At 39.8% G+C, this 24,220-nt stretch overlaps 1 protein-coding gene across 1 annotated transcript in view; it reads right to left on the bottom strand.

Annotated features, from left to right (window-relative positions):
- Positions 1-6,444: 6,444 nt before the first annotated feature.
- The window catches only part of LOC104873454 (histone-arginine methyltransferase CARM1-like), a 149,896-nt gene continuing 132,120 nt past the window's right edge, over positions 6,445-24,220 (bottom strand). The window contains exons 7-11 of the mRNA XM_033757687.1: positions 23,929-24,014; positions 21,219-21,308; positions 19,319-19,456; positions 11,612-11,701; positions 6,445-6,504 (exon numbers count right to left, since the gene is read on the bottom strand). Coding sequence (XP_033613578.1) covers positions 6,495-6,504; positions 11,612-11,701; positions 19,319-19,456; positions 21,219-21,308; positions 23,929-24,014 — 414 coding nt within the window. The 3' untranslated portion in view covers positions 6,445-6,494. The remainder of the gene's footprint in view (positions 6,505-11,611; positions 11,702-19,318; positions 19,457-21,218; positions 21,309-23,928; positions 24,015-24,220) is intronic.

Raw genomic sequence — 24,220 nt, 5'->3', positions numbered from 1 at the left:
TTAGCAACCAGTGATGTACTAATGGATTAGATGATATATCACACATTATTAAAAGTGGAGCCTATATTCTAAAATTATAGCTCTGTGGCTCAAGATTAAGAATATGGTGGTAATTTATGGTAAAAGAGAACAAGAGAGAAACTTAACAAAAAGTCAAGGGTCTCTACGGGAGAGTTCGAGAGAGCACATTTCCATGCTAACCCTAAGTGTAGTCCATGACCAGTAGCACAGGCACCAGAGAGCATGTTGGAAATGTAGAATCACAAGCCACATCCCAGACTTGCTGAATCAGGTTTTGCATTCTAACATCTCCCAGTGACTCCTATGCACTTCAAAATTTGAGTGGCCCTCCAGGAATGACCTGATTCTGCTTGAAAGAATAAGATTACAAAGTAGGGAAAGGAATAGTCACCCTTTTTGCGCTTAAAGAACTGGGAGTTGCAGAGTAGAGAGAGACAGGTTGATGGGGTGGAAGGATCAGGCATGAGTCCTTCTTCCTCTATCTTGGAAACATTGCACTTTTAGAAAGGGAAGAAACATGAGTCTGGGAAGAGAAACCATTTATTCATATGATAATATTAATGCTTCCATTTAATGATCTGGCACTGAGCTAATTGCTTCATATGTATCATTTTGCTCACTTCTCACCAGAGCCCCATCCGTTATTTCATTCAACCCCCAAGGGAAACCTGTTGTTCGGTTTTAGCCAACAAAGACTTGGAGATGTAGAGAAGACAAGTGACTGGTCCAATTTCTTTACAACTCACACATGGTAAAACTAGGATCATATGTCTAACTGAACAGCCCAAGCCGCGAGCCATCACTCTGTAACGCGACTCTCAGGAAGAGGTGATTAGAACTGAGATGAGCTGTCTGCTTAGGAGCCTATTTCCTTGGATCCTTTCTTCATACTGCCACCAAAGAGATCCATCTGTGACAGAAACCTGATTGTGTCATTACTCCATTTAAAAAATGTCAAATGACTCCTCAGTATCTGCCTGAACAGAATTCAAAGTCAACATGACACACACGTAGGGAGGACACTTCATGGCCCATCGGGAGGAACACTGGCACAGCCAACAGTTACCCTCTCCTCGTTGTTCAGTTCCTCCTCCCGTCACCCTTTGCATGACAGCATTCTTAAAATCATTTTTTATTGTCTCTACAAATAGATTATTCACTTTAACCAAGTATGAAACAGCCACAACTGGGGCATGCGATCAGTACAACAATGCCGATCCCTTCGCTCAGAAGGAGTTGAGACTTAATGCTCTGTGGTTTGCATCTTGACATCCTTAATTTTATCTCTGACTTGGTCTTTTTCAATGAAGTATGATGGGACAGTGAAGCATGAGCCAAGGGCTTAAGCTTTGGCTCCTGGCATTCAGCCTCTGCCCTTATACCACTCAGTTTTTCAACTGGTCAGGTGCTGGGACAAAACACCCAATACCTGCCAATTAAAGGAGAAAAGGCTTCCAGTTTTAGTCCTTTGTCAATGGGCTCCAAGGCAGAAAACTGTGACAGAGGAATGGTGCTCGCCTCATGGCTGCCAGGGATCAAAAGGAGCAAGAAGAGGCAGAGAGGAGAAAGGGACTGGAGACAGCATCTACTCTTCAAAGTTATTCCTCCAGTGACCTGCTTTTTCCAGTGCACCCCACCGCCCAATGGCCTATCCAGCTCTGAACTCATCAGTGGGCTACCTGTTGGTGGGATTAGTGCTCTCACAATCCAGTTGCTCTCCAGCGATCTCTTAATCCAATTGAGTTGATAGTCAAGATTAATCTGCACAGCACTGCCTCTTTGGGACAGGTTTTCACCCATGTGCCAAACCTGCAAACCTACCTGACCTCTTTCTTGTTCCTGGCTCTTGCCCACTGCAGCAACTTGGTCTCGTATTGGTGGGAGGTAGCTTGAGTTCTATTATTAATTCTGCCAATCATGTAGGGCGGTCTGTGTACAGGCACGATGTTGAGAGCAGGCAGATATCCTGCTGTATCACAGGATATATCAAACTAATGCCCTGGGGACTGGTAATGTAACTGTGTGTTTAGGAAGCATCTCTGTAGATCTTTCTTGCCCAGGTACTAGGAGGCTGTAATGTTTAAGTGCAAACCTGCAGGTTGGATCAGTAGGCCCTTAGAAAGGTAATATTTACTTATCCACCCCAGTTAGGGTTCCACATCTTTTTGAATTGAACTATGCAAATTATGAAGCCTGACCTGCCTTTGGCTCTTTGGTGTGTCTCGTTGAATACAGTGGAAATGTCAAGTCATAATAAAAATGTGACATTAATATTACCTCTAAGGGAGCTGAGTGCAAGACACTAACTGTTTAATGAGTTTGAGCTTCTGGATTGACCTATGCTAATGTGTAATTTCATGCTTTTTTGTATGGCAAGGGAAGTTTTAAGAATTCACTTGATTACAAGATCAATGTGAAAATGCATTATCTGCCTGCCTTGAGCATGGCCAACTGTTGACCTCTTCAATTAAGTAGACTTGAGAATGAAAATTCAATTACAATGAACAAATGTTTCTTGAATACTTGCTATGTGTAAGGTCTTATGCTAGGGAATATGCAAATGCGTGATATTTATTCCTATCCTTGGGATGCTTGCGAGCAGTGGGAGGAGGCAAAGTTACATGCATGGATGACTACAGTACCTCCTACCATCTTAACTTATGAAAGCACAGAAAATGAAATTTATTAAGACAGACTGTTTATAGACAGCTCCTCCTAGCAGGCATTGGTGTTCCTTGCCATATGTCAATTTCCTTGTTTAGAAAATGAAGCTAGTGTTTTTTTTTTTCTTCAGGCTTTATACTTTGAGAAAGATGGACCAACCCTCCAAACAGCAATAGACCTTGATTGTTTTAGCCCCTTCATCATACTCTTAGGACTCTTGTCAGTGATTCATTTAAAAATGGGTGTGTGACTCGATTCTGGTCAATGACACATAAGGGTGAGTTTCTGAGTTACTTCTGGAAAGGTTTTCTCTTGGGAAAGAGCTTCCTGATTAAGACCACGGACTACAGTGACTACCTTTTCATAATCCTGGCTCCAGTGTTTATTGTGTGTTATAAGGGAAGTTACTTAACTTTTCTGCCTCCACATTTTAATCTTTTTGATGAGGTAAATAACAGAACAAAGCGAATCAGGTTGTGGAGATAAAAATTAGTTAATATTAATAAAGCATTTAGAATAGTTGCTGGTTCATGAATGGTAAATGTCATTATCGTTATTTTAGCAGACACAAGAAGTGACAGCCTCTATACAACTCTGAAGGTTACCCTATCTGGGTGTAACTCCTAAAACTCCCACAGTCACTTTCTTCCTTTATGGGGCTGGTTTGAGGATGGCACAGAAAAAGAAGGAAAGACCTTCTGTCCTTGATGTAATCACCAAGCCACTGAGCCCTCAGTCCTGCAACTCACTCTACCCCTGAATGTTTGTGATATGATAAACTTCTGTACTGGTTTCTCTTTTCAGTCAAGATCTAGTGTTTTGGGAGGTCAAGAGCATAATTTAACCTCTCTAGAGACCTCCTGGCTTATGACCTGAAGTTCCTCAGTCTGCATGCCTTCCAATGCCACCCAGGCCCCAGTTGCATAGCCCAAGGTGTGGGCTGCCTCAGATCAACCCCTGACCTCAGTCCCTGGCCAACTTGCTACACCTCTCTGTAGTTCTGGCTTTATGACAATTATGATTGGATAATTCCATGAAAGATGGATGTTTCCAACAGGTACCTCCTTGTAAGCTCTTCATGACATTTACAAGTTCATTAGACTACTCCAGAGAAACAGAACCAACAGGCAACATCTCCATGTGTATCTATATGAATATCTGTATCTCCTTAGGAAGAGATTTATTATGAGAAATTGACTCACACAATTGTAGAAGCTGAGAAGTCTCTCAATCTGCCATCTGCCAGGAAAGCCAATGGTATAATTCTAGTTTACTCCCAGACATGAGAACCAGGACACATAATAGTTTAAATCTCAGACCAATGACAGGATGTGACCCAGGTCCCAGCTCAGTCAGGCTAGTAGGAAGAAAAAGGGCGAATTTCTTCTGTCTTCCCCCCTATATTTGTGTTTTATTCAAACTGGATGATAGTGAAGGCAGTCTATTTTTACTAGTCTATTGGTTTAAATGCTAATTTATCTGAAAACAAACTCTAAACACACTCAGAACTAATGGTTATGCAGGAAACTTTTGATTAGTCAAGTGGATCCAAAATTAACCACTTTAATAAAGGACCTGTTTTGAGGTCACTTTTAAATTTGAGAGAAAAAATACCCTAGTAACATAATTTCTTCCAAATATACAATAAATAAACATTTTAACAAGTAATCCCCTTTGATTCTAAACAATCCTACAGATACAAGGTTGGAATGATTAGTAGTTATTAAGTCCTCCAACTGAAATAAACTTCACTCTTTATTGCTTTATAGAAACATTAGGAACTTAAAATTTCAAAACTAAGGTGAGGAGGGTAAGTATCAATTGTTATTGCTTACATGGCAATCATCACCTGAGTGATCATCCACACCCACCTCACAACACATATCTCCACCCAATATGTTCTTTGTCAAAATCACACCTTTATAAATATTACAGATATTCAGGTTTTTTCAAAGATAGATAATATCAAGTTTTGAACCTTTAAAAGTGACGAATTCATCTCCTTTATCCACTTCTGTGGATTGATAATGTCTTCTCAGGGTTTTGGGCTGAGAAACTGGAAGACCACATCACGGTTCAGCAGGAAAGAATGCTGGGATAGATTATGCATGTTTGCCTGGGGGTGTGTGTTGGAGGCAATGGCCGCAGCCAGATTACTTCTTCAATTTGAGGTTTATAGTTTCTGCTTCTCTACCATTCTGGAAAGGCAGCTCGGTCAGTGTCTGGTCTGATTTCACAGTTCTATCTATTCCAACCTTCAGAATAAATTTATTTAATCTAGGTACATTTACTGAACACCTTTAAGGCATTAGTCATACTGCTAGGCATTGTGGGAAATAAAAAAGGAAACGGACATGGATCTAATCTATAGAGAGCTTGAAGTTTAGCAAAGAAACAGATGTGTATGTCAGCATATGAAGGCATAAAATACTATAAGGAGGGGCTAGATAAGGGAAGGGTCCAAGGCTGTGTGAAAGGTGGAAGAGTACTTTCCGTGAGTGTACAAGAGGTCTGCAAAGCACGCTGGTGAGGATGTACTGCAAGGGAGTCCCGTTGTGACGTAGGATTGTTCACATGGATGGAAAGGAAAGATCATCTTGAACTGAATGATCAGAGTGAGCAGAGCACCAGAGTGGAAAGCTTAAAGCTCTGGGTGACTCACGACTGACTGACGAGAATGTGTAGTTGCTCTTTATGCCAGTTCTTCTGCGGAGTGAGCAGGTCAGGTAGCCCGGGAGGCTTCGCTAGACTCTTGCGCTGATGTGACATCCATTTTCATAAGGGCTGTTTGGGCCAGAAGAAAACCTGCTCTTTGGAAAGATCATCTTCCATCACCATTTGATGTGTGACACAAAACAAATGTCTTACAGTAAAGGAGAGGTCTCACTGGTGCCACACACTGTACATTTGTACTGCAGACCAAAGAAAACTGACAAAGGCTTCATCTTTATTTTCTTAACAGTGTACAGACTCAGCAAATACTGCCAGTGAAGGATATTCCTCCCATTATATCATTTCATTACATAAACAGGTAAACATTCTTAACACATTGCTGACCTAGGAACTAATTGCTGGATTATTCAAAATACTGCCGAAAGCAGTCAGACAAGAACTGCAAACAGAAGATCACCCCCAACTTGCCCTTATGTCCATCTGGGCACACACACATATAAACACGAGGTAGCTTCCTGTCAAATTTCTTTTACAACATTCAAAAACTAGAGAAGTGCTGTTGGCTTTGCTCAAATCATAATACAGTGCTCTCCTCTCCAAGAAGCTTTGCTTCTTGTGGTTTAAGTTACCTTCAGTCAACTGTGGTCTGAAAATATGAAATATAAAATTCTATATTTTGAGAGAAAGGCCACATTCACATAACTTTAATTACAGTATATTGTTATAATTGTTCTATTTTGTGGTTATACGTATGTGTGTATAAGAAAAACCATAATATTATCTATTTAGGGTTCAGGCCTTTCCATGATTTCAGGCATCTTCTGGGGATTTTGGGAATGTATCACCTGCAAATCACAGAGACTAATCTAACAAGAAAAAACTTGAAGAAAAATGTTTTTCAGGAACATGTATAAAGACAGAAAGAGCCCGTCCAAAAGCACCAAAAAAAGAAGAAGAAAAAAAAAATTTGTCAATAAAACATGGGATGCAAATTTTAGAGTTAGGGAATGAAAAAGAAATAAATAAACCTGAATATCTTTGAAAAATTAGGATGCATAGAAGATGAAGTATAAACTTGGACGTTGATGAACTTCACAGACCTTCATTTTACTTATTGCTTGGCTTGTTACAGTCTTCTAAGCAAACCTAAAACAGAGAAGGCGATTCTATGACAGTGAAGCAGTGAATTTCTGGCCAGAGCCAAAGCTACAAGCAAGCAAATTTGGCTTTCGTGTTCTCTCCTTCTCTCCCTCTCCCCGTGCCCCTTCTCTTTTCCTATCCCACTGCTTTTCCTGGAGTTTTTATGGGCAGCCTGAAATCTATTTTTGCTCACTATATTTAGTAAGTTTGATTATGCATAGCCTAAATTCAGATGTGAGCCAATGATACAGATTCTTTTCACTGACGGAACTTTTTCTTTTCTACAGGTTTATAGCAAAAGCTAAGCTCTGACTTAGTAGTTTGCAGGTCAGTGGGCTCCTTTTTCCTCAGGCCCTTGACTTTACTATTCTCCTCTGGAAGACTTTGCACATAATCTGCCCAGGATTTGCATGTAAATCTGCCTTCCTGACATGTATGTCTCTGCTCAGAGGCCAGCTCTTTTTCCAGGAAGACACATAAATGGAATCAAGTAGTATGCAGTCTTTTGAATTTGGGTTCTTTTACCAAGTATAACGTATTTAAAACTCATACATACTGTTCCAAGTATCAATACTTCATTCTTTTCATTATTAGTGAATATTACTCCACCGCATGGATTGGCTAGAGTTCACTTATTCCTTCTCCATTTAGAAGATCTCTCAGTTGTTCTCAGTTTGGTTGATTACAAATAAAGCCAAAATAAACATTCACATAGAGTTTCTAGAGTGCAGGCAGGTTTTCATGTCACCGTATCAGCACCTATGAGTGAGATTGCTGGGTCATAAGGTAAGGGAATGTTTGCACAAGAATTTGCCAGAGTTCTCCCAAGTGGCTGCACCAAAGGCTCCGTAGCTCTGTGTCTTCATTACGGTCTCACTTAACATTTCCCTGATGCCTAACGAGGCTGCCCTCATTTGTTTTTACGTCACTTTTGCAGAAGGGTCTATTTAATTCTTTTAAATATCTCCTGCCCCTTTTTAATCACGAGGTTGTTTTCTTATTCTTGGGAAAGTAGTATACAGCAAATTGTTTCTATAGTCTGGATATAAGGGTTTTTTTTCCCCAGCTTTTTTATTTCAAAATAGTTTTACCCAGTGTGTGGCTTGTTTTCAGTCTCTTAGTGGGTCTTTCAAAGATTTTAAGTTCTTAATTTTGTTGAACTATAGTTTATCTTTATCTTTTCCTTTTCATTAAGTTTTTGGACTCATATCTAAGAAATCTTTGTGTAACTCAAGGCCACAAAGATACTCCTCTTGTGTTTTTGTCTAAAAGTTTTATGATTTTAGGTTTTACTCTTTTCAGCTAATTTTTGTAGATGGTGTAAGATATGGATGAAAGTATTGTTTTAATTATATACTGATATCCTAGCATTACAGAATCCTTTTTTTTTCCTCATTGAGTTTGTTGGTACATTTTAGGTATACAGTACAGTTACATTCATCATTGGGATCTTGTACCTTTACATGACAGGTCTTGGTTCTCATTTTTTCGCCCTGTCCCTGCCCTCCCTTCGCCTCTTCTAACCTCCCCAATCCTTTTTAAAAGATGTTCACTTCTCCACTGAATTATCTTTGTAACTTTGCCAAAGGTCAATTGGCAATATTCATTAGGGTCTATTTTTGACCTCTGTGATACTGATCTACATATATATTCTTTTATTAGTACTGCAGGGCCTTTATGACTATGGCTTTATAGGAAAACTTGCAAGCAAGTAGTCATTATTCTGTTTATCTTATTCATCAAACTATCTGAAATTATCTTATGGGTTTTTGGTTGTATTATGCTATCAAATAATTATATATTGGTTATTTTGGGGGGTATCTGTCAGGAAACATCAAAGTAGGAGACTTTCCAGAGTTAGATACCTGGGGAAGTTTATGTATCTCATTGTCCGTTACCCTCTCGTACTAGCAAGATTCCTGACACACAATAGTTACTTAATAAATTGTAGGAACAAAGCAAGAAGTTCAGAAATGTTTAAGTTTAGGTAACTGAGGGAATTCAGTATTCGGTGGAAAGAAAGATCAAAATGTTTTGTGAGAAGCTGTGAGCATAACACAGGCTTGTGATGTTCGGATGAAAACCAATGCTGTTTTGGTGATAGCACTTTGATTACAAACTCGCTTCTTTTAGGACCCATTAAAAATTCGATGGAAAAACATTCATTCATTCACTCGTTCCATTTCCCAAACATATATTGGGCACTCACTGCATAACACTGTGTTACCACAAGCAGTAGACAATATCTTGTGCATAAAGTCGAAGGGGTCACAGACAAGTAATCAAGAGTCATCCAGGTGCCACAAAAGTGGTGTCAGAACAGGGCTGTTTGAGGGCTTTGGTGTTTTAAGTTTCCTTGCAAAACTAAGGCTAATCTTAGCTTTCGAAAGAGACACTTTGCAACAGGACCTATACTGCAACATCCTGCTGGTGTTCTAAGACTGCACCAGCTGTTCCTGTTTAGGGCACTGGCAGTGGCTGTGTCCTGGGTGAATTCCACTCCAGGTCTCCCAGCAATGCATGCTTACCACTCTCGTGTCACTCACTGCAGTTATGGTGCCAGCCTTAATTACCCTGCCTCTAGTTGGTCCTCACTTCCCTCCCACCGCATGGCAAGCTTCCCAGGAAAAGGACTGTCTGTCTCCATCCAGGTCACTCTGGTTTTCCTCCTGCACAGCATAGCACGAGCCCAGCCACGCCCTACGATGGACCACACGGGGCCTCAATTAGGAAGTGCTATACTCAAGGTTCTCAGGAAATCTGCTAGGTTTCTGTGAGCTTTCCCTTTTTCAGGAAGTGACTTTGGCTTTGTCCTCTTTCTTAGTTGTAGGAACAACTGTTAGCTCTTCATTTATTTTCAAACTTTAAAATAATTGATACTAAAAAATAAATCCCACCCCCCCAAAAAAAAGGAGAAGCTTGCGCATTATGTTCAATGTTGGATGATCGATTTTAGTAGTAGATTTTGAGCATGTTGCTAATATTTGGATGACATCTGGAATCGGCCAAAAGAAAAAAAAAATGAGTCTTATGCTCTTGCATATTACCATGGCTATCGTACTCTAACGGTGGGCAAAACAAAAAGCAAATGGAGAAAAAATAATTTATTTCAGTTTTATATTGCTTAGAATTCCCCTCGGTAACACCACTTCAGTTCTTCCCAACACATAGCACACAAACTTGTGCAGACACTCACACATTCACATGCACACACACGGGCACTTCTCCCAGTGTCTGCTACAGGAAACTGGAATTGAAGTGGGGAGCACAGAGCATTTCCGTTGTTACGCACTCGATTGAGCATCTTCTCCGTGCCAGGTTCATCAATGATTATCCCACTTAATTCCCATCTCCGCTTAGGCCTGACCATCAGGGAAGGGAGTATAGAATTATAACCAAGCTCTGGAATTTAAGCACTCTCTTCTGCCTAAATATATCACTGCTCATGGGGAGAAAGGGAAGAAAGGAAGGTATCCGCCCCTCATTCAACCTAGGCCCAATGTCACTCAGCTGTGATCATCTCGAGTCACCACTAAACCTCTCACTAGCTCTCACTTTGGCCCTGCAGACACGGTGCTCATGTGTTCCAAGCAGGAAACAGGACTGGGACCTTGTCGGAGTGGTTTTCTGCTAAAAGGCCTTCTTTCCTAAGATGAAGGAAAGATAGGACTTAAGAGTCACTAGTTTTCACGGGTCTTGCATTCACACAGTGAGTTTTCTAAAATCCTCCAAATATTCTTATTATTTTTCAAAATCCAGAAGTTCGGAATGAACTACAAATCATTATCTATCTATCTTATTGGCAGAATTATCAGAGAATAGGATGACAAGAGAAGGAAACTAGCCATTATAGCACATTAGTGATGTACACTGTAAAGTCCTTGAACATGTTATATAAACCCTTGCCATATATGTTATTGTCCCACTTTACAGATGAGATCAGTGAGGCCTAGGCAGGGTAAATAATTTGTCTTTGTGGCCTGAATGCTAGTGAAAAATCAGTCTGTTCTCTGAGGCCAAAGCCCGTGTGTTTTTCTTTATGTGGCATTATTGTGTCAAGCAAGGATGGGAACATGGATTCCTCTTTTGCAAAGATGTGTGGGACCGGGGATTTAGCTCAGTGGTTCCACTGTCTGCCCTCTAAGCACAAGGACCCGAGTTCAATCCCCTGTACAAAAAAAAAAAAATTAAAGATGTGATCCATCTTTCTCATTGGGAGTGGATTTCAGAGTCACTGTGCGTCCAAACTCGCATACAACAAACAGCAGTGCAACTTTCCCTGTTTTTATCTCTCTAGCTTCAAAGCCAAAAGCCCATTTTCCCATCTCTGTCAAAGAATTCTTATTTGGTTTCCTGAGTTTTCTCTTTTCTTCAAACTTGTCAATATTATAGAGACACAATTCTTAGAATAAACGCCTTGGGAGACATTATGAGAAAAAGTGTCTTTTTAGTAAGGAAAATATGAGTGGCAGTACCCCATAGTTTCATCTGTATGGTTGGCTTCATGAGTAGATCTTTGTTTCATACTGAAGAGGTGTAAGGCAGGGGAAATTTTTCCAGAAACATTTATCGTGTTCATCTCACTGCGGCAAGTCCTTTGCATCATAGAAAAAAAAATCCGCATAGCTCTTAAATAAATGTATGCTTTAACTTACATAATCTCCATATCAGATGTGTCTCAGAAATACAATGTCAGTGGGTCGTGAATTTATGTATTGAGATAAACTCTGACATCAAGTCATTCCTTGGTGAATAAAGTCGAAAGCGATCATCTTTAAACTCCGTGCTTGCAGATGAGAAAACTGAATGCTGGAGAGAGAGAATGACTTTATCTGAGGTCACACAGCTCATTGCAACTCAATCGGAATGGAGGTTCACTTTGTAGGACTCTCCAGTGCTCTTTCTGTATAAAATGGTTATATACTGAGTTCTGTTTAATGGATCATAACACATTCGGGTCCATATCAGAATCTAAGTATCCTTTGAAAAGAAGAGCACTAGCAGGTACTTTTCCCCTTAGGAAAGATGGAATTGTTCTGAACCTCTTTACCTGGTCAAAGGGCAATTGAGATTTTATATAAATGGATGCAAAATGAGTGGGAGTGTTTCTTACCTAAAGAATGGATTCTTTAAATTGAGGGTGTTCCCAGATCTCAAGCCGGTTTGGTTCACCAGCACCTCAATCTGAATATCATAGCTCTGTCTGTGGAGTAGAGAAAAGCGTTATCATCTTACATGTTCATACATGTCCACAGCATCTTTTCTGCACACTCATGTTATGAGAATATGTGTCTGGCATCTTATACATTATATGTCCATGTGTGTGTACATGGATGTTATTCATATTAACAGAAGCAACTGCAAGCCTCATTTATTCATTAAAAGAATTCGATAGCTGTAATTTCTTGATCTAAAAATTACAAAAGTAATGGTATTTCTGCTTGATCAAAGCGCTTTGGGAGGGGGCCTTTACCAACATCAATGGCACAAAATGGCTTGAAGTAACAGAGGCACTTTATGGCTTGTCATTGAAGTGGGAAAATGATCCTAATCATGGAAGGACTGGCTGAGCTAAAATCTCAGACTGATGTACAACAGTTAACAGATGTGATTGATCTTAAGCTGCCCCAGAAGAAAGCTCATGCAATTACAGTGAGCACTGGCTGATAAGAATAAGTAATTTGACATATCTTCCATGACTGATCTTAAGAAACCATCTTGGTGAGATTTTTATTAATCATAATCCGTCCATCTGTCTGTCTCTCTCCTGATTATAAAAGGATTACATATTCACTGTACAGAAATTGAAAAGTAGGGAAAACAAAAGGCAAATAAAGTATTCTATAAGGTTGATAGACAAATATTCTTTCTACTGTCATTGTAGAAAATATCCCTTTCTCTGTACATGCTGACAGATATGTTTAGTAAAATGATGCTTAAGTATTGCTCAATAAGTTCTTTCTTTTATTTAATACAAGGAAGTATATTTCTTTTCCTAATTCTGAAAATATAATTTTCCATGTCTTTATGTGGATATAACATTATTTATAGCAGTTCCCCATTATTGAATATTTGTATTTTCATAATATATTATTGCTTATAATAGTAAAAATCTAGTTTTCTGACCAAAATGTTATAAAGAACATTCTTATAACACATTTTTACATTGTATCTACTGTTATTTACCTAGAAAAAATTCTCAAGAGTAGACTCGCTAGGCTAAAGTATGCATACGTATTTCTATTCCTGGCACCTATTGCTAAAATGTTCTCCAGAACGTACACCAAATCATTTCATCTCCTAATTATCACAGTACTAATTTCATTACATCTTTTCTAATTCTCAACATTAAATATTTGATGTGAGAATATTACAGGCTATTCCTATGGATTTCTTTTATTCTTAGGCTCCTTATTTAAATTTCAGATGTCAGTGAGTGACGTAAAGTTTTCCATTTCCACTCCCACCTTGCAAATAGTGGACCGGGTAGGATTAAATATAATTTAAGGTCCTATGAAATCAGTAATTCAAGTTATAAACTCTGCTGGAGCCAAACCAAAGAAGAGGAAAACATAGTCATAGGATTTTTAAAAATTAAGATTATGTCCTTCATTGAGTTGACTCAGAATATTTTTAAAGTTTCTTCTTCTGTGACACATATCCAGTAGTTCACTGCATCTGTGACACTTAAAGGTAGATCAGAGAGGAACTAGGGATCGAGGCAATGTGCTCCATAGAAAAGGCTCAAACCTTGCTTGAGTCATAGAAAAGCTACGAGAGATGAGCCTGGAAAATAGGTAAGACATATCTACACATTTTGCCATTTGAGAGACACATTTTAAAAAGATAATGGGTGATAGAGCTACAAAGAGTTTAAAGCAGAAATCGAATACCGTGCAGCATGTGTGTGTGTATTCACGGACACATGTGAATCAGGTGTGTCGCGACGGAGCCGTGAGTGGTCCTTGCCGTGCTTGGGAAGAACAAGCTGTATTTTCTACAGGGTCTTCACCAGGAGTGCATTTTCATAATAATAGGTGTGATACTACTGTCACTTTACATTCGCTTCTCACAACCCCTTCCTCATTGTTGGCCACAAAGCTCTCTTCTCTAGTGGAAGGGAAAAAGAAGGAATTCTCGGCTCGGCTTGGTCAGTGAAAAGATGAGATTAGTTGTTAATGCCCTTTAGTGTGTATGTGCCTGGGAGGGAGGGTGAGGTAGAGATAGTTAGGTTCGATACCTTGACAGTGGTTTGCCTGGCCAAGGAAAATGTGCCATCATCTAAAACTGTAGGAAGATAATGTACTGTATTGATACCCTAATGCTAATGCCAAGATACCCAGAATGTCAACAACAAACCCAACAATCAAAGTGCAGTGTTTACAAAGTGCCTCCTGTGGATCATCTTCCAAAATGGTGCCTACAGAAACCTAAACAAAATTAATTCCTTTGAACTAGTAATTTAGCAATGGGCATTTTTAAAGAAGACACTCTAGCTTTTTGCCAGATTTATTCATTTTAACTTTACAAAGATAGAGCATGTAGCTGGGTGTGGTGGTGCACGCCTGTAATCCCAGCACTCAGGAGGCTGAGGGAGGAGGATCGCTGTGAGTTCGAGACCAGCCTGGGCTACATAGTGAGTTCCAGTTCAGTCTCAACTACATAGTGAGACCCTGTCTCAAACAACAAAAACAAAACAAAACAAAAAAAGAGCACACAGTTGCAATGAGAACATATCTCAGTTCAGGATTACATAGAAAGGCACTGCTTTGTATACCAACATTTCTTTTGTAATATCCAAGACATGGCTCAAGAACAATAATGAAGGGTGTGCCTTTTGGGAGAAAATGGTCATTCCATAGGGAGGTGGGTTTAGAGATGACCCTCAGGGAAGAGTGGGGTGGAGAGAGGGAAGTGGCAGAAAGTTTACAGAGAACTGGCCCTCGCCACTGAAGATTCACCGATAGACACAGGAAAGCAAGGACTCTAGTACATATTCATCCAAGGGATTTAAGTTTGCCCCAGAGAAAATATCAAATGATGCACTAGAATTTGAAGAAAATATTGAACTATTTAAAAAATATCTTAGTTAATTTGTTACAGTGCATCAACTTGTGTCCCCCCTGCCCCAAATTTATGTTCAAGCCCTAACTGCCAGGAACTGTGAATGTGGCCTCGTTTGAAAATAGGGTCTTACACACATAACCAAGTTTAGATGAGATCATACTGTGTTAGCGTGGACCCCAAATCTGTGAGTGGTGTCCTTTTAAGAAATGGGTAGGACAACCAGAGAAACACTCAGGGGAAAAGGCCACAGGGAGTCAGAAACAGAATTTAGAGGGTACAGCTACAATGATCGCCAAGAATGGCCAGATGCCGTGTGACTCTGGAAAACAGCAGGCAGCTTCCGGCCTTGTGGTTTCAGAGGAGGAAACATGGCCCGCTGACACTTTCCTTTCAGACTTTTGGTCTCCAGGGCCATGCAAGAATACTTTTCTGCTGTTTCAAGACATTCAGTTTGTGTAATTTGTTTTGGAAGCTCTCAACAGGAGCATTTACCAAATATATATTGATCATTAGCAAATTCTGGCTTCTAATCACCAACTGAAAGTTAAGATGTTTGTCATGTTTACCTAATTCCTGGGGATTTGCAAAGGTGGGATGACTTGTCGTGACTTTACATCTTAAATAATATGGTAGGGTATCACCAAGAAATACTGTACCAACCTGTAATGGGCATATAGGTAGGAGATAGGAGAATCTAACATTTAGAATAAAGAAATGGTTTAAAGCTCTATCATCACATTCTGTTACTTCACTGGGATAACTGTGTACAATAATTTCCTCCCAAAATTCTTCCTGCCACGCCAGACCAAATATACAGCTGTTGAGAGGTTTGATTTTATACGAAGTCCATGGTAAAGCAGTTTAATGATGACCATTAGGAGTAACACTGGAAGCATCCAAAGCCTTAATTCTTTGATCAGCATATCTTCTCGCTTTAGAAACCACAAAGCTCATCAAACTCTCTCTAAACTAAATCCCCTGGCAAGCTAGGGTATAGCAGGCCTTCACAGCCATCCAAAAATTTTAAACAGTGTTTCAAAATATTTTGGCACAGGATAAAGAGCTGAGCTGGATCCAATAATCAGTCTATATTTACTTCTCCAGTGCATCCTTTTTATTTCTATTTTTTTATATATTTTATGAAGTACATAATACATGAATTTCTACATATGTATACTATACACAGATCTGTCTATGCATATATAGAAAGAGAGAACTAGTCTAGTTCTGGGTGTTCTATTATTTTATTACCATAGTACCTGCACACAATTAAAAGAGAAATTTAAAACTGATGAATCAAAACAAAGACAAATTTAAAACACTCAGAGGAAACATGTAAAGTACTGTTGCCCGTAGGTACACATAATAAAGAAAGAAACCTTGGCGAACATATACGTGAACTTTAGAGATATCAATTTCATATAGTTCATAAAACGATAGGTTCTGTTTTCTTGCTAGAGCAATAGAATGAATGATAGCTGCAGAATGATGGGAGGCTGTCAAAAATAAAATGCTAACAATACAACCATAAATGGTTCTGGTGGGGAAGAAAAGGGCAGCCATTAGCACACCAGGGTAGCTGCAGAGGGACTTCTCCCAGGAGTTCGGAGTTGAAAGGAGCATCTGACCATAAGGGTAGGCTCCTATCTAAAGCAATACAAAGGGACAGCGACTTCACTGAAAACATAGTGGAAAAATACTGACATTCAGGGATGCCGAGGCTTGCAGAAAATGTCAAGAAAACAGAAATCTTAAAGCAACAACAAGGAAGTACAGTGAGAGTATGGGAAAAAATGGAGAAAATAAGGAGCTAAGTTCTAGTGCGGGCTCACTCTGTTAATCATCATGTGATGCTCTCCCTTTCAATATTTGAAATATTGAAAATATTTGGTGAAATATTTCAATACTTGGTGAGATGATGATTATAAATGCTGCTTTATAGATGATGAGATGAGGACACTATGATGCTCATTCATTGTCTTGTCCAAGGTCACGGAGGTATCCACAGATAAACAGGAAGAGACCTAACAGAACCCGGATATAGTGGTGGTCTAACACCTGATCTCCTTTCACTGCACAAGAGTGCTACTCTAGTAAGATAAAGAACTTCCTCCCTCCCTTTCCTTTTTCCTCCCACAAAGTATTCCACGCCCATGATATCTCAGCTGTTTCTTTCATTGGTGCCAAGCTGGGTTATCGATGAGAGAAGGACCCTCAGCTGCTGGCTCCATTACTCAGTCAGTGCACCGCACTGCGGAGGCTCTGTAACGGACTGAGTAGGGATGCAGCTCACAGCAGGACTCGGTCACTCTTCTTGGGAGGTCACATGTAGGCAAGTAACAGCAATACTGCAACAGGGCCTTAACAACAACACGGGGCTGCAGGACTCTGCGGGTCACGTGGCAAGTGAGTGAGGTAATGGTTTGCTTCATTCTTACCTATTAGTGGGAATGAAGGAGAGAGGGTAGGAAAAAACACTGACAGGGATGGAACCTAGGGTATGTCAGAAAAATCTAATGGATGAAGGAGACGATATAAATTCTCACTCAATAATATCCTAAGATACTTCTTCAAAAATATAAATATTGGAAGGCAAAGGCTTATTTATATTGGTTTGCAAAAAACACAAAAGGCACAGTCCCAAACTCCAGGCAGATGCTGGCTATTGCTCCTTAGCATTTTTTAGAACTAGTAATTAAACAGATGGTTTATAGGGATTTAGGCAGAAAGTATTCACTTCCAGGATGATCATGGCATAAGTCAGCATTTTCCATTTTTCTTCTTGGAAGCCACCCAAGAACATGGGGAATAAAGATCCTGCAGACCACAGACCTCCCATAAAAATAGGAGACAGATATAATCTGAAGTCTCCAACAAATATGTAAGAACTGTAAGAAGAGTTGAGATTGGCTATGAACCACATGGAAAAGTGAACAAAGAGGTGCAAACAGTGACAAGCGATCCCAGGGACGGCACGTCTGAGAAAGTGTGAACACAGGTACCCTAACTGAAACAGAGCAGCATTTTGTGAAAGCAAAAGTATATCCTCTGCTTGTACCATCTTGGTACAAGAGCAAGACTTTGGGCAAAGATGCTCCTTGAACTGGAGCATGGTGCAATAGCTAAAGCACATCTACAAGAGCAGCCATTTTTGCAGGAAGTAACGTAACTCCGTGGCAACACATCTGGGGGGAGAGTTTGAGTTGAGAAAACAGGACAACATGAAGACCGTCACATGCCTCTCTGTCACAGGAACTTGTTCATGTAAACACTGTGTAAAAGAGTCCCACACTATGATGATGAACCACAGTAACATCAAAACAACAAGGAGAGAGGATTTACTATCAGATAAAAGGTTAAAAAGGGAGTAGCTGTGATGGTTAACTTTTACTGTTACCTTGATGGATTTGTAAAATGACTAAGGGATTAGATCTGGGTGTGTCTGGGTGGGTCATGGAGGTGAGACCAGGGGGTCAATATCTAGGCCCTGGCCCTTTCCCTGCTGGTGTTCTTTCCTGGACTCTATTCTTTCTGATTGCCACGAAGTGGCTTTGCACACCATGCCCTTTCTCTATGATGTTTGCACCTTGAAGCCAGCTGATCACGGACTTGAAACTTCTGAAACCAGGAGTGAAACGAAGCCTCTTTCCCTTTCCATTGCAGGTGTCAGGTATTTCAATACAGCAATGGCAAAGTTGATCAATGTGTAGTAAAATTTATATACGGAGGAAAAGCATATATCAGATAAACAGTGCCACAGCACAGAAAAAACAAAATCTGTGGAGGATGCAGTAACCTTTAACAAAAGAAGACCGTGATGCAGCGTAGGAAATATTTATTGAGGGAAAGACAGGTTCTAAGAGAAGCAGAAGGGGACCCAGAAAGTGGGTTGCCCATGAGCCTACTCCTCAAAGAAGTTTTATAAAGCAAAATCATGAGGTGGGCCTGAGGTAGGACAAAACTATAGTCAACCAATAAGATTACAAATATCGTCACTTAGGTAATATTGATCCAGTGGGGAAGCAAGTCATGTAGGAAGTGCGTGTGGAAAGAACAAGATCATTTCCTGGAAGGATGGGTTAAGGTCTGGGGCCCCTATCCAGGTGAGTGATGCCTATTATAGAATACCAATCATTTTTTATCGGTGGGGAAGTAGGTATAGTCATTTCATCTTTGTCTTGAGGCCCAGGCTTCATCAAATGTGCTTTCACTCCCAGTTGTGATGTGTTCTCATCTTCTGCACTGACTTCTTTGAGGACTTAGCCCTGTCTGACTGCCTGTAATATTTCTACCTAACTCAGCTGTCTATAATACAAGTACTCTGAAAGTGCTTTTGTCTGTGCCACACCTTGGTTTTACTGTACTAAATTAGGGGGAGGGTTGTATGGTTAGACAGATGTACGATAAGTATGTCATACATCTAGGAAGCTTGCATGGGTTGAAAGCCTTGATAAATTGAGTCTCTGACAAGTGTCCCTCTGAGCTGCTGAATTTCTTTCCTTCCTCAAGGTCAGGTAGACAGCATTCCCCTTGAGTTAGCCCAAGTCTCTCTTTGTCACTGCACTCAATGCAAGGAGGAAATTGGCCACACAGGCCGTGTAGCTGGGGGCATCTGCACCAACTCAGCTAGGTCTTTGCAAAGCATGTTGTCCATTTATAGGCACTGGAGTCACAGAGGGCTGACAGCTTCCTGTAGCTCCCATCCCTGTCTTCCTTGTACACAGAAATGAAACTGTCTATGCTTTTCTCTTACCTTTTATTGGCTACCAACAGCACTTTCCCCGAGAGAGTCTCTCCTTCCCTGGCAAAGAGAGGAGTCTGAAGAAGGCACCGCATCTGATACCAGTGAGTCAGTGGCTCAGTGGGGGCCGTTGACAGCCAAACTGTTACCCTGGGGAGGGCAAGAAAAGAGTTAAAAGCCAATCACCTGAAATATTCTCATTCATGAGTTAGACTGGACACTGAGACTGATAAGCAGTTTTATTCTTTTTGACTCATGGAACCCTTTTAAGATAAAGGTGGTTCATTTTGTGGAGCAATTGCCATGTATTGGTACAAAAGTAAAGTAAGGCACAACATCTCGTTAAATCTACACAAACCAGTGAGATTAAATGATCTGCTCAATACCACACAGAAGACACCTGGAGGATGAGGCATCAAACTCAGAGACCCAGACACTGTGTTGACTTTCACTTTTGAACCAAAGGTCATCAGAGTCCCATAAGGAGAAGAGTTAAAGTAGGAACTGCTGCCTTGTTTCAAGTGTGGCAAGGGAAGAAGTCTGAAGTCTGGACTCTTACTGGCCTGTGCCAATCTGTTCAAGGGTCTTGAATGGGCTTCTTGGAAGCAAGGAAAACTGCTAGAGCATATAGACTCTCCATCCTTCCAGCTCAGCCACTATGTGTGTGTGTGTGTGTGTGTGTGTGTGTGTGTGTGTGTGTGTGTATATGTGTGTGTGTAGATTGAGGTTCTTAATTTCATAGGAAGAAGAGACAACATCTTGCTGTGCTTCTACCTCTGAGATCACCTGTTTTGGGCCTAGACAGTAGATTCTGGCTTGTAGCAAGCCAGGGACACATTAAACATGCAGAAAATTCCTAGAGGGCCAGTTCTGAAGATTTGGAGGAAATTTTTATATAATTTAATTGCTAAGTAATATAAATTCTTATAGAAACGAAATACAAATTTCCTGTAAAATATTTTACTTCAAAGAAACCTCCCACCCAAAGAAGGCTACTTAAAGCTTATCTGCCTGATCTCTGTAGGAGCAAAGTCCATTGTTGTGGGATATTACTGAGAGAAACAATTCTACCCATTACTTAGACAAACATGCACCTATGGTATAGAAACAATCCCTGTGTTAGTTTTTCTGATTTTCAGATGGGATAAGGCTTCCCTCGGTCCTCTCCTTCCCTGGTCCCCCTAAAAAAAATCTTCCCCTCCCCATCTTATCACACATCATTCTAAGAAGATACAGCGATAAAGCTCTATGTTCTCTCAAGGAGTGAAGGACAGTATACTGTTTCTTTGCCTGGCACATGACCCAGCTCAAATCTACAATTTATGAAACATGAGAAAGCACAAGGAAAACAGAGTTGGGAAATCAGAAGATGCTTCAGGGTCATAGGAGCAAAGCAAGATGATACAAGAAACACCAAACACTAACAGCCAACTTGTCCGTATTTTTCTCCTCTTTGCTCTATAACCTTAAAACTGGATAGCACAGGTAGAGAAGTTACTTAGCATGAGTAAAACATGCTTTCCTGATCATGAGAAGATTCTCGATTTCAAGCCAAAGTGGGGAACAGAATAATTCAAACCATTACTCAGACCTGAGAGCTTGTATGACAAGGGGTGGGGGTCCACCCCATTTTCTCTGGGAGAGAACAACAGGGTTGATAAACACAGGCCCTCTCTCAGTCCTCCAAAGCTGAATCTGACTGGTTTAGGGGGTTTTAAGTATTTGAACCACATTTGATATGACGCTGTGGAAACAGCCTCACTTTCATTTCACCAAATATAAGAGTAACATTCATATCGGTATTTGTTTCCTTGAAAACTGAAGAAACAAGTGTTAGTGTTAAATTAATTCTTGAACATTTATTTACAGCTGTGATTACCAATAGCAACATGGAGTAGGCTAAGATACGTACAGAGATCCAACAAAGGCCACATCAAACCAGAACGCCAGCCCATGGATGAGGCCAGCCTGGGCCATCTGGAACATAAAGGGCATTTCTACTCTGCAAAGGGGGGAAAAAAAACAGATAGGAAGAAAAAAGAAAACACTTGAAGTTATTTTTCTGTGTGTTGACAGATACACCGAATAGATTCAGAAGATCCACTGGAGCATTGACACAACATTTTTTTCTCTCTTAAGCACTTTGCCTTGGCTCTCTTGGTCTGTGATTATGCTTTGGTGATTCTCCACATTCTGCTTCTTGACAAAGCCTTGCAGGAGCACACCACCCTCCTGCAGGGACCTACACTGCACAGGGTGCATGTAGCCTCCTGTGCTGGGTTTGACTGCCAAAGAAGAGGATGACTCAAGACACAGGTGGCAACCATCCACAGAGAAGCCAAAACATGGACTGTGGCAGTTCCCATACACAGAAGTTCTGAAGGGAAAAGCTGCTCAGGCCTCTAAAAATAGAGTAGATTGCAAGAGGAACATTGAGTTCAGAAGGTCATGGTCGGTTCATTTATTTTTCAGGGAGGCGATTTAACTTCCCACCAGGCGATCCCAAGGGTCATGCATAAGTGGCCAATGTCTATGCCAAAGGCAGAGGGAGCAGGAATATAAAGCAATGGGAAAAGATACAACCAAACCTAGAGACTGGACCCATTTAGCTGTAAAATCTTGGAATTTCAGTATTCTCACTTGTTCAAGTGTGATAAAATCTTCCTCATAAAGTTTTTCTTGTTCAATGGGAAAAATGTATACAAGGATGGTTTGCAAATCTGAATCATTTTAAAATTATAAGATAATATTATTGGTCCATTACTGGGGCTTTAAAGTGCCTCATTTTAGGGAGTGTTCCAGACGTTTCCAAGGAGGCTGTGTATTATTTGTATTCATTGTTCCCCTAAAGGCTCAACTTCTTTACCCTGTAGCAATCAGACTATTTCTGCAGTTTTACATCGTAATTGTCTTGTTGAATTTATTGATACCACATTGTAATCATTTCTTCCTCCTCCTTTTCCTTCCTATCCTTCTTTCATATCCCCTTAAAAGGACTATGAAGTTGTTAAAGTTAAATTTTGAAAAATTATTTTGTACCTGTACGAGCACCAGAATTGTTTTTGCTATTCTAGGTCTCTTCTGGTTCCAAATGAATTTTAGGAGTGTTTCCTCTAGTTCTGTATGCTATTGGTATTTTGATAGGGATTACATTAAATCGGTATAACAATTTTGGGATTTGGCCATTTTTACCATTTTGGCTTTTCCTACCCATGAGCAAAGGATATTTTCCATTTTCTAATATCCTCTTTGATCTTTTTCAGAGTACTGTAGTTTTCAATGTAAATATCTTTAACTTCCTTTTTTAGATTGATTCCTAAGTATTTCATTTTTTATGCTATTGTGAAAGGCTGGTTTTCCTAATTTCTCTCTCAGTAAGTTTGATTTTTGTGTACAGGAATGCTTTTGAGTGTTGACTTTGTATTCAACCAGTGACTAAATTTGTTTATCAAATCTAAAAGTCTTTTGATGCAGTTTTTGGGGTCTTCTATGTAAAGTACCATGTCATCTGCAAATAATAATAGTTTAGCTTCTTATTTGCCTATCTTTATTCCTTTTATTTCTTTGTCTTATCTAATTGCTTTACCTAATGTTCTCAGAACCTACCCTAACTGATATGAATACCTCTGTACTCCATGATTTCTCTCCCAACTCTAAAATATATATACACATATAAATCCATATATATTATGGGCATGTGTATATATATGTATGTGTGTATAGTATATATAGTTTGCTGTTGTTAGCCAGCACTGCCTACTAAAGTATGATTGTTGCTGTCTCAGCAGCTTTGGGTAAATTACAATCTGGCTGGGTTACAGCTGTCTTATCCAGGAAAAATTACAAATATTGATTTTTATCAGGAAGCAAGGGAAAAGGAGTAATAAAAGGTTACTCAAAGGGGATTCATATTACCATCTAAGAAAGTGAACCAAATCAAGGTAAGGGCTTTCATTTTAGAGTCTTGTCAGGCAAAGGGGAAAAGAATTAACATTTATTGAGTGCCCTTTTTGAAAATAATCCATTGACCACAAAGCATAGCATAGGACTCAACTATGTTGTAGGCACTCAAGAAGTTGTAGCTCTTCTTGTTATTATTACCTGCACACATTGCATTGGGTCCATTCATAGTTACACTTTTACTTGAGAGGCATTAAAGTATAGTGGCTCAAAGCTCATACTCTGGAGTCTTCTGAAATATTTAAGTCCTAGCTGTAATACACTTACTGAGTCTGTGACTCTCTGAAATTCATTATTCCCCTCTATTCCACTTGTCATCTACAATGGGGATAACAATAGTACCATTTACGTAGATTCATTGTGACCACTACATGTTATTATATATAAAGGTCTCAGAACAGTGTCTGGTTGTATAAGTGTATAAACCACGTTATTACCATTTTGGTCATTCAATTCTTAAAAAGGCCCTGTGAAAGAGTCATCATTATCCTCCTTTGTAAAAAATGAAACTGGAATAAACAAACCAAGAATGCTCCACTCCTGAATGTAACACATATCTATAAGTCTCTTTCTCTGTGAGAAGCAATAGTTTGCACTGAAGTTTGGGGATGGGAGATTTGGAGAGGGCATTTGAAAAATCAAGAACACTACTTCATACAAACCTGTGTAGGTCTTTCTCTTCTGCATCTATAAAGTTTACTGTATGTTTTACTGGCTGAGCCATCAAAATGCTAATGTCGAATGAGTCCTTGAGGGGAAAAATATCAAAGATATTATCATTCTGTCAAGATAAACTGAAGTCAAGCAAGTTTTCAGTTTATGTTTCCTCTTGCAATTTTTATATCAACAGAAATTAGGATTTAAAAAGCATGAGCTTAAGGAGAACAATATAATAACAAGTACTAACATTTATTGAGGAGATACACACACACACACACACACACATATATATAT

Source organism: Fukomys damarensis, unplaced genomic scaffold (genome assembly GCF_012274545.1).
Source record: "Fukomys damarensis isolate Sample0158 unplaced genomic scaffold, DMR_v1.0_HiC HiC_scaffold_31, whole genome shotgun sequence".
NCBI lineage: Eukaryota > Metazoa > Chordata > Mammalia > Rodentia > Bathyergidae > Fukomys > Fukomys damarensis.
Note: the sequence above shows the minus strand (reverse complement) of the source record. Positions and strands in the feature narration are given on the sequence as shown.